Source organism: Rhincodon typus, chromosome 27 (genome assembly GCF_021869965.1).
Source record: "Rhincodon typus isolate 14 chromosome 27, sRhiTyp1.1, whole genome shotgun sequence".
Taxonomy (NCBI): Eukaryota; Metazoa; Chordata; class Chondrichthyes; order Orectolobiformes; family Rhincodontidae; genus Rhincodon; species Rhincodon typus.
In genome coordinates, this window is record NC_063358.1 from 26,367,915 (window position 1) to 26,379,307 (window position 11,393).

An 11,393-nucleotide genomic window follows, 5' to 3' on the forward strand; every position below is an offset into this window, starting at 1 on the left:
CAACCTTTTCTGTGTCCAAAGCTATTTTTCTCCCCGGCACTCCCTGTGCCTGCAACCGATCTTCCCAACATCACTCCCTATGCCCACTACAAATAACCTCTTGACCTTCCCTGTGCCCTAAATTAGGTTTTCCCCCTATCCTTCTCATGCCCTTGACTGATTCTCTTGTTCTCCCTCCTTGTTTCCCATGGTGATTCTCTGACTACTCTTCTTTATAGTTGCTGGTGATTTTCTCTCCACTATTTCAAGGAAAATCTCCTGGAGAGAAATCGGAAAATTTTGATCCAACATGGTCATGCTCAAGGCTTGTGTCAATTCAGTGCTGTGCCATTTAAAAAGTGTTAAGCTTTAACAAGATGCCAACCTCACCGTATAAATCTTGGTTGGCATCAATATAGAGAACAATTCTTCCTCTGGCGTACTGTGAGAATTTATGCCTTCTCCCAACAGTTGCTGCAATGTGTGACTAGCACCTCTGGGATTCCTACAGACTAAATTAACCATACATCTGCCCAAACCTAAACAGAGAAAATCACAAAAGCAAATACTGCATTTGCTGAAAATGTGAAATAAAAACAGGGATTACTGGAATTACTGGAAATACACAGTAGGTCTGGAAGAATCTGTACAGAGACAAAAACAAAGTTCATATTCAGATTGCTGAGCTTTCGTCAGACTGGGCAAAAGTGAGAAATGTCATAAGTTTTGGGCAAGGGAAGGGGAGGGGTGATGGGACAAAGAACAAAAGGTGAGTATTGCAATAAAGGAATACAGAGATTAACATGACAAAGGGTTTCATGGGGCAAGACCAAAGGGAGTTGTAGTGGCATAAGAGTCACACGATGGGTCCAGAGGGGTTGTGATGGCAGAATCCTGAATAGCTACTATCCAAAAGTAAGGGAAATTAGTGAAATTAGTTCAGAAGAAACCATTCCAGCAAACAAACAAAAACAAAATATGGTAAAAGTTACGACCTAATAATTGCTGAACTCAATATTGAGTGCTCAGTTGAAAGATGACATCCTGTTCTTCAAACCTCCATTCAATTTCACTGGAATACTACAGCAGGCCAAGGTCAAAAAGGTCAGAGTTAGAGTAAGGTGGGAAGGGAAACTGCCAGCTAGAAGCTCAGTGTTAGGTTTGCAGACTATATGGATGTTTCTGCAAATTGGTCACCTGTCTGCCTTTAGTTTCCCCAACGTACAGGTGGTCATGTGGGGACAATCACACTTAACTGTATTAAACACACCTCCTTTGAAGCTGCAGAGAATGCTACTTGTGTATAAATCTTTGAATGTAAACAATCTCCATTGTTTCAGGCACATAAACCAAAACGTCAGCCTTCCTGCTCCTCTGATGCTGCTTGGCCTGCTGTGTTCATCCAGCTCTACACCTTGTTATCTCTGCTTAATGCTATCCTTTTTGGTTTACATGACGTGTGGATGAGATCCCTTGATAAAATAACAAAGTAAAGTTAATCTTAAGAGCAATTATTATTCAGTGTACATTGGGTGGTTTTGGTGAGGATGAGTAAGCTTTTAGTTTTGGATTTGTACATTTTCAAATGGACTTCAATATTTATCCAAGATTGCTGTTAGAAGAACAAATATTCACTCAATTCTCACTAGAGTGTGTTAAAATTATTGATTAAAAAGGAGTATGATTTGTGATGTGATGGTTCAGTGCGGTCTGAACTACAGATTCTTAATGTCTCTAATATATGCTCCTCTTGGGGAATTCAGCCAAATCTAATGCTCATGATGCACCCCTATGGTATTTAATTGCCATGGGCACATTGCATGGAAATTGGGTGATGTAGCCTTGTCAAATGCAGCGTGTAATACCATAGAAAATTAATCTGTTGGTGTTCTTTGGGACCAAGTAATTATCTTTGGTTAAAATGAGGTATATGAACAGTAACAGAAGTAGATCACTGAAGCCCCTCAAACCTATGTTCCCCTTCAATTAAATCATAATTAAGCTGTATCTTAACTCCATCTATGCTCCTTGGTTCCATAATACATAATATCCTTTCCCAAAAGATCTATCGCCCATCAAGTACCTGTTAATTAAACAAACAAGCTGTCTAAAATGCCAATGATTTCTGTTGTTAGGACTCCAACCTGAAATAAAGCAGTGAGCATGGGCGACTGGAATTTCCTTGGAGGGATTTTGGAGGAAGTTCATGTCCACTCCACCATTGTTGGGAAAATATGGCTGACAATCCTTTTCATATTCCGCATGCTTGTCCTTGGAGTGGCTGCTGAAGACGTATGGAATGATGAGCAGTCAGAGTTCATCTGTAACACTGAGCAGCCCGGCTGCAGAAACGTGTGCTACGACAAGGCTTTTCCAATCTCCCTCATACGCTACTGGGTTTTGCAGGTCATCTTCGTGTCTTCGCCATCCCTAGTGTATATGGGCCATGCCCTATACAGGCTCAGGGCGCTGGAGAAAGAAAGGCAGAAGAAGAAAGTGGAGCTGAAGGGTGAACTGGAAGAGACTGAGACCATGCTGGAAGACAGGCGCAGGTTAGAGCGAGAGTTAAGACTGTTGGAGCGTAGAAAATTAAACAAAGCACCGCTCAGAGGCTCTCTGCTCAGCACTTACGTCCTGCACATTCTCACCAGGTCTGTGGTCGAGGTTGGATTTATGATGGGTCAGTTTTTGCTCTATGGACTGGAGTTAGATCCTCTGTACAAGTGCAAACGGTTGCCCTGCCCCAACATTGTGGACTGCTTTGTGTCCAGACCCACCGAGAAGAGCGTTTTCATGCTATTCATGCTGTGCATCTCAGCAGTTTCCCTCTTTCTGAACATCCTCGAAATCATTCATCTGGGCTGTAAGAAGTCGGAGTTGGGGCTTTTTGGATATTATCCCAAACTGAAAGAGGACGTGGGTGATATCTGCATCAGCAAGTCACAGAAGAATTCAAGTGCTCAGCGAATCTCTGTCTCGGCAGCGGGACACACACACACCATGGTCCCCAGTGCTCCAATTGGTTACAGCTTGTTGCTGGAGAAACAAGCGGAGGCTACAATGTATCCGATATTTACACCTCCCGAGTTCAAACCCACTCAGGATGATTTGAAACAAAGTTATAAAGAAACGCAACAGCAGCCTCCCATGGCCACTCAATATAATGCAGACTCTAGCACAGCGTTAAGTTGCACTGAAGGACCCAAAAAGTCCAGCGGATCGGAAGTTCCTAGTCAAAAGGGTGAAGAATGGAATGAGCCCTCAAAGACGGCTTCCCTTCCCACCCGGAACTCGCACTCAGCCAGTCAGATGGAGCAGTCCACCGCCGGTACCTTATACCCGGCTCTTCACAGCGCCCCGTTCCCCCCCGTGATTTCCGCCAGCGCCAGTCGCAAGCTCCGCCGAGTCAGCGCCACCTTGAGCTGCGCCACAGTGGCCGAGCGCAGCGGCTCCGCCACCGACTCTGAGCCCGGTCACAGGGGCAGGTGTGGTTTCAGTGTGACCAGGGCCCGGACAGCTTCTAAAGGCGACCTCAAAAGGCCCAGCAGACCCGACACTCCCGAGTCAATCTGTGAATCGAGCTCCGAGTCGAAGCCCAGCGGAGACGGCGATAGTCCCCAGCAGGCTCTCTCTCCCTCACGGAGAATGTCATTGGCAAGTAACGCCAGCGGCAGGCGTGCTCCCACCGACCTCCAGATATGAGCGTCAGTTTAATTAATACCTTATTTCTGCTAAATATAAGAATACATGCTTGGACCTTAGCAAAGTGGGGTTGTTTTGTTCCTAGATTTCACCTTTAGATCAACAGTAATGTGCTGCCAGTGCAACCTGTCATATGAAAATGTGACCATGAAATAGAAACAGCGAATAAAGTCTCGCATTCCCCAAACAGATCTCCGTTTGTTCCATGCAATGCAAACTAAGACATTTTTGAATATATATATAGACCATCGATCTTTTTTTTTAAAAAGATGAGAAACAAGAGTGAAGGGGCTGAAACCAATATTGCTGGACACCATCAAGATTTAACAAAGAGGAAATCAGGGATTAGCGGTGAGGTAATCGCTTTAAAAGTCTGTTGATTGTAGCAAAAAGGGAGTCCAAGGTTTCTAAGAGCTGGAGGTTTTTCTAATCCTGAAAGAGTAGATTAAAGTGGGAAAGTGCAATGTGATGCATCTTGATTGTTGCGGGTTGAACCATCCGAATATATGACGAAACAGGTGATATAATTGTAAATGATTAAAAACACAGGAAAGAAGAGCAACAATAAACCAAACAGCTCATGAGGTTGCTCCACTATTCAGTAGGATCATCTTGGGCTTCAGCTCCATTTTGCCATCCTCTTCCCACTTTCCTAGATTTCCTGAAAGACCAAGGACCTGCTTTAAATGTACTCAATAATGGACCATCCAGAGTAGAGAATTCCAAAGTTTCACAACCTTTTGAGTGAAGTAATTTCTCATCTCAGTCCTAAATTATAAGCCCTTATTCCTGAGACTGTTTCCCTGTATATCCAACTCTTTCTCCAGCAGAAAAAAAATCTCAGTATTGACCCTGGAAAAGCCTTTCACAATAGTGTGAGTTTTGTTGAGATCTCCTCTCATTCTTATACACTGCAGAGAACATAGACCCAATTTAATCAGTCTCTCATCCTAGGACAAACCTCCTTACCCAGGGTCCAATCAGGTGAACTTCGCTCTAACTCCAATGCAAGTATATCCCTCCATAAATTTGGAGACCAAAACTGCATACAATATTCCAGGTGTTGTATCACTAAAACATGTACAAGTGTGGAAATACTTCTTTATTCCTGTACTCCAATTCCCTTGCAACAAAAATCAACATGTCATTTAAAAGCAAAGTACTATGGATGCTGGAAATCTGAAATAAAAACAAAGTGCTGGAAAAACTCAGTAGGTCTGCAAATAACTGTGGAGAGAGGAACAGAGTGAATGTTTCAAGTCCAATAAGATTCATCCCAGAACACCAAAAGAATTCTAATTTTCCATTCTCATGACCAAAGTGAATAATATCTCATTTCCCCACATTATACTAAATCTGTCAGGGGTCAGTTTGCAATGCACATTGAAGGAAACAGCATGGGTTCAATTCCTGCAACCAGCTGAGATCACCATGAAGAACTCTCCTCTCAACCTGTCCCTCTGCTTGAGACATAATGACACTCAGATTTAAACCACTACCAGTCATCTGTGTCTCTCATGAAAAAGCAACCCAATGGTCTGGGAAGACTTTAGCTTAATGTGACATTGATGTGTCACTGCCAGTCAGATTTCATTTAATTTTGCTACTTAACCAACTTTCACTGTCAGAGGTTAATTCTTAATTTGAATTTATAGTTGAGGAAAGCTTACTAAAACTTATCAGGTGCACCAGACTCCTGACTTCACACTTAGCCTATGTCATATACAGGCATCATTGACTATCCATGCACCCCTTACCTTATTCTTTATTTTTACAGCACATTCATTCTGGTATGACCTTTCTTATTACTTAGTACGGTTAATTGTACACTCTTAAAGATATGAGCAACAGATTGAATATGTCAAAAGACAAATTAGGCAGATAAATTCTAATAATTTTCATATCGGTGAGATAATCAAGAAAGAGATTGTTATATATATTTTGCTTTTTACTAATAGCTATCAAGGAGGAAAGCCATTTGTCCCATCTTCTTTCATTCATCCACAGAGATCCTACTGTTTGTTTGTTAAATAATTCCAGGGTGTTTTCATCCTCTAACCTTGACGTTCCTTTTACATTTTACCTCTTCTGAATTTCTTGTATTATTCTATTGGGCATCATTTTCCTTCACTTTGGATAATTTGTATAAGCCATTTTCCTTTTTCAGTTCATTTCCTGTTGTTAATTCATTCAGAACCAAGTTTCCTTAGTTAAAACTTGTTGTTTAGCATAGTATTATACTTGCATGTCTGAACAGATCTAAAGGTCTTTCATATGACTTCTGCTGAAGTATTACTATTGATTCACCTGTTTTAGTTCCCTTATTTCAAGTAATTCAGACTTTTAAAGTTGGGAACTGCCCATACCAATTGGTAAAATATTCTCTAATGTTCTCCACAGATATCTTTTACATTACTTAACAACACAATGACATTTGTAGCTCAACATTTGTAATGCAATAAGTCTTTAATACACTCACAACAGTAGTAATCATAAAGATGTGGTAGCTGTAACATGAGCCATGTTCAGTGTTGTTTTCTCAGCTGTAACTTAAATTGCAAACATATAACCAGCCACATAGGTGATAAATCTGAATTCACATCACTTGATATATAATTACTATAATTTCAATTCTGAGAATTCTGCTAACTGGCAATGTAATGCAACAAGGGTGAAATAGGAATTAAAATACAGCAAGGGAAGATCATTTCAGCAGCTACTGCTGTCTAATGATATTTCCAAACCATGATCTGAGAACAGCTTTATTTAATTGATCCAAGTCAAAAGTTGAATAATGCATATATTTGTTCTATAATAAACACACATTCTACAAGGTATAGATTGATTATAAAATTACTCAGCACCAGCTTCTCCTACTTTTACAATACTGATCACATCAATCTATTTCAAAGGATCAATCCAATGTTTCAAATCTTATATTGCACACCAACCATAGTCGCAACTGGCGTTTATGTTATGCCATTAATGTTTTAAAATTTTCCAAGGTGCTTCACAGGAACATTATCAAACAAAATTTCACACTGAGCCACAGATGAGGAAAATATACTTGGGAAGGAAGCATCTTAAAGGAGCAGTAAAACAAATAGAGATATCTAGGGAGAGAACTTCAGACAGAACACAAAACTACACATCAGTTTCTACTTTTGCCACCCAGTTGAACTTTCTGCTGATGTTCCCAGGACTCCGTATGCAATTATAAGGGACACCCAGCAGGATGAATAAAAGATATTTTTGTGGATTTATTTTTCAAAAGGATAAGTGGAGAAATACAACCGTGTTTCTTTTCGTTGGGTGTTCTTGGTTGAGGAGACCCAGACAAATTTTTGCTAATTTTATTCACACTTGTCATTGAAGCTATAAATTCATGAAAGCCATTTTAATAACTGACTTGAAATATTTCACACTGAGAATGATAAATACCTGAGAAGTATAAAAATTGTGTTCTGAAATGTAGTTCCCAATATTGGATAAACAAGTATTTTAAAGAGCTCTCTCTCAATGCATGCAGTCTGGATCTCCAGATCTCTGGAATGCTGTGATCTCCAGCATTTATTGTTTTCAGTTTTTAAAGAGCAAATAGTTTTTTCATGTAAATAAAGTCTTTTTACAAAAGATTGCTTTGACCATGATTTTCTTCTTTTTCTAAATACTTGAAATCTGGATTTAGTCCTAAACCACTTATCTAATAGATTTCCCTTAATGTGGCACATATGTCCTGTTCAAGATGATAGATTTCAGTCTTCTCAAAATTTCAGTTCTCTCACTCTTGAGTGGACACTTGGAATATTGAATTTCTGAGTGTCAGCAGTAGACTCCAGCAGTTCCTTCTGCTGAAGTGTATGTATGCTGAAATATCACAGTGACCAGCACATAATCTGCTGATGCACAATACATATTAGAGTTGTGGGGCAAGCTATTTAAACAACAGTATGGAGACTTTTGTACATTTTCTCATTCTTTTGTTTATCTACAAAAACTTGCATTTATAAAGAACCCTTGAAATATATCAAATAGTGCAGGGTATTGACAGATGAATGGGTTGTAGGGTGTTTGGTAGGCAGACAGAATGGTTGAGAAAAGAACAATGCCAACAGGACAGGTGTTGTGTCAGTAAGCTTTTAGTAAGTGGAGTGATTGCAAAACTTTAACTAATTTGCTAATAAGTTCTAATCTTGAGCTCTCTGTTTATTATGACTATAAAGAGAATTAAGAGTGCATAGCCAATGACTCATATTCTATTTTTCAATAGCAGAAATCTTTTTAACAAATTGTTTATAATGACTTTAGTTTTTAATTAAGCCTCACCTTATTCACAACATTACTCAGAACTAATACTAAATAAAAATGCAATTTTGTGAGGAATGCGTCATGGATGAAAAGTTGTTATTTGTAGGCATAGTGTACAATTGGGTAATTAATCATTCACATTAGTATAACACTAAATGCTACTTACAGAGATTTTGCAAAAACATACTAAGTTGACGGTGGTGGTGTGGTAGGTAAATCATCTGCTACAGTGTGATCTGTTCCCCAACAAGATCAGAGAGGGCTGTATGAAGCAGGTTAGGCCTTGAAATGACTCCACTTGTAAATGTACTTAGAAACTCGGTAGATCACCAAAATCAAATTTTCTATATGCGTATATTTAGACTCATAGTGGGTTTTAATATTTTAGTGGTGTAATATATAATTCGCCCTCTCACTTCTAGCTTCATCAGTTTTCAATGTTATCAGAGATAAAAAAAAAAGACACATTGACTGTACAGCAGTGATTACTTTTTTGCAAGTATTTTTAGATTCTTTTTAGCACATATAGGAATAGCAATAGTGTGTTCTGCTTCTGCAGAGCAAGAACAAGTTGAACTATATGGGACTGGGCTTGGCGTCTACAGAAATAAGAAACTGAAGCTTCATTAAAATGAATAGAATATTGCATGTTGAACGGTTTTAAATAATGTGCGGTGGGCAAAGACAGGTAGCTATGAGCCATCTACTTAGTACACACACCAAAAATCACAAACTTTGACTTTCTGCACATTGCAAGATGTGCATGATTTTGAACTTTCCTCAACTAATAATTAATTTTTCAACAGCAAGTTTTTCTACCTCATTTCTTAGCACAGGATATAAGGAATGGCATAGAAAAATGGCATCAAAATTGATAAACTGCCATAACCCAGAATGGGGGAACAGCCTGAGGGGCTGAATGGCCTACTCCTGCTCTTATGTTTCATGTAAAATATTATGAATAGATTACTTAAATGGTGAAGAATTAATGCAAATATAAGTTCATTGATGGACTTCAATTTATATTCTTTAGTGGGCTCTTTAACTACCTTAAATGATCTCAAGAATGGCTGTCTATTGTACATCTGGAAATACTTTAGGCAAGTTGTATAGTATAGAGGGGGTGAATGCAGGGATGAATGGTTCAAGCAACGTCCAGAGAACCTTGTGTGTCTTGCTATCTTGTGGTTTTGGAGCCAGGAGCTGATAAACAATGAGGTATTTCATTTATGTTTGCAACTTGCTGTGTTTCAGATTAGACAAACTGTTTTATTGTCGTACGTCTTTCTCCTTCACAATAATCATAATTATTCTTCCCTTTATTAAGATGCAACTTTTTAAAGTTGGGATTCAAACATAACTAAAAGTGAATCAAGAGCTCATATTGCAAAAGCAATTTAACCTGAAAAATCTTAAATGCAGGAACTTGTAGCTGAGGAGTACTGCTGGTATTAAGAGTCAGATGTGTGTAAATTAATGGTCCATTCAATAGATAGGGATAAATCAAGTTACAGCCATAATTATCAAAGAGAAGTTTTATTTTATAATCTGCATCAACAATATTGAATTGAGTTTTTAAAAGAAAAAGAATTAATTAAGCATAATACTATTATCAAGATCCTCAAACAGTAATGATTATACATCATTTATCTGATAGTAGGATAAGGTATGATTATATGTTAAATACATTGGCTGGGATTTTATACTCAGTACTCCCGTTGTTTGTTAGGAGCAGATACTTTGGAATTTTGACACCAAGCCCTGCAGTCTGTGGCCGCACCATTTTTTGTTGGTAAAATATGGCAATTGATTCTGTTGTTTCTGTCAGATGATTGTTAATATTGCCTACTTCCTATAGTATAACTGTTTTTATCTTTCCTCTTTTTCCCTTTCAGATCACTGTACTTCAGCTTTTAACCGTTATGAAAAAACACAGTCAGTAACCAAAGGCTTTAGGAACTACTGAAAATTTTGCATTTGAACTGAAAAGATAATCACATGCTCTCCAACCATTGGGAATACTGCAGGCCCTGTACTTAATATGATGAGAATAGACAGAGCTTACTGTGCTGCACTGAGACTTAGGTGCAATAACCTTAACAATTTATACAGTGACATTTGTAAGTGAGGAAATTGCCACTGTCACCTCTCTTGAATAACATGTATGTTTCAAAGCACAGTTCCTATCAACTATATTCCAAATTTCAATTTCCCTTCTGGGAAGTTCTTAGGCTTACTCCTGGTTGTAGAGTGTTGATATAACATTGCTAATGTTACCAAGATATCCTGTGGGGTACAGGGGACCGTGTAGTGAGCTATACTGGAAAGAGAAGTGAACAGTAGATATTATTCCAAATTATGCCATCTGTTGGATTTCAATGCCTGGCCTGCTTTCAGGAAAGTGCTAATCATCTGAAAGTAATTTCCTGCAGAAGTCATAAAACACGAGTGACCGTGTTAAGAGGCACAAGTAGAGGTGTCAGAACAAATCAAATGATTGTTACAGCAAATGCTAAACAACAGCATGGACTGCAGCAGTTCAAGAAGGCAACTTACCACCACAACCTTCTCAAGCACAACTAGGGATGGCCAATGAATGCTGGCCCAGCCAATGACACCCACATCTCATGAGTGAATAAGAGAAACAAGAGTGAATAGTCAGGAAGACTTTGGTAATCTTTGAATCTGCAATCATCGGCCTTCTTCTTAAAATCAAAATAAAACTTCACCACTCTGCCTTCACAAACTACCATCATTCTCCAAATTCCCTTTTTCAAGATCCTAAAATTATAAAAGTCTAATTCTTTATTCACTTATGGGATAAGGACGTCGCTGGCTAGGCAGCATTTATTGCCCATCCCTAATTGCTCAGAGGGCACCACATTGCTGTGGGCCTGGAGTTACATGTAGGCCAGACCAGGTAAGGATGCCAATTTCCTTCCCTAAAGGACATTAGTGAACCAGATGGTTTTTTCTGACAATCAATAATGGATTCGTGGTCATCATTAGATTCTTAATTTCAAATATTTTATTGAATTCAGATTCCACCATCTGCCATGGGAGGATTCGAACATGGGCCCCAGAATGTTGTCTAGGTCTCTGGATTAACATTCCAGCGACAATACCACTAGACCATCGCCTTCCCAGTGTAATAAATCTAATATGTCTAATGTAATAAATCTATTATAAAACCCCAATCATAGAGTCATACAACACGGAAACAGACACTTCAGTCCAACCAGTCCATGCCAAACATAATTCCAAACTAATCTAGTCCCATCTGCCTGCTCCTGGCCCATATCCCTCCAAACCTTTCCTATTCATATACTTATCCAAATGTCTTTTGAAAATTGTAATTGTACCCATATTCACCACTTCCTCAGGAAGTTCATTCTATGCACGAA

The 11,393-nt window shown here is 38.9% G+C and overlaps 1 protein-coding gene across 1 annotated transcript; it reads left to right on the forward strand.

Moving 5' to 3' along the window:
• Positions 1-2,142: 2,142 nt before the first annotated feature.
• gja9a (gap junction protein alpha 9a) lies at positions 2,143-3,859 on the forward strand. The gene has a single exon (XM_020529340.2). The coding sequence runs from the start codon at positions 2,143-2,145 to the stop codon at positions 3,679-3,681; it is 1,539 nt and encodes a 512-aa protein (XP_020384929.1). The 3' UTR covers positions 3,682-3,859.
• Positions 3,860-11,393: the final 7,534 nt, after the last annotated feature.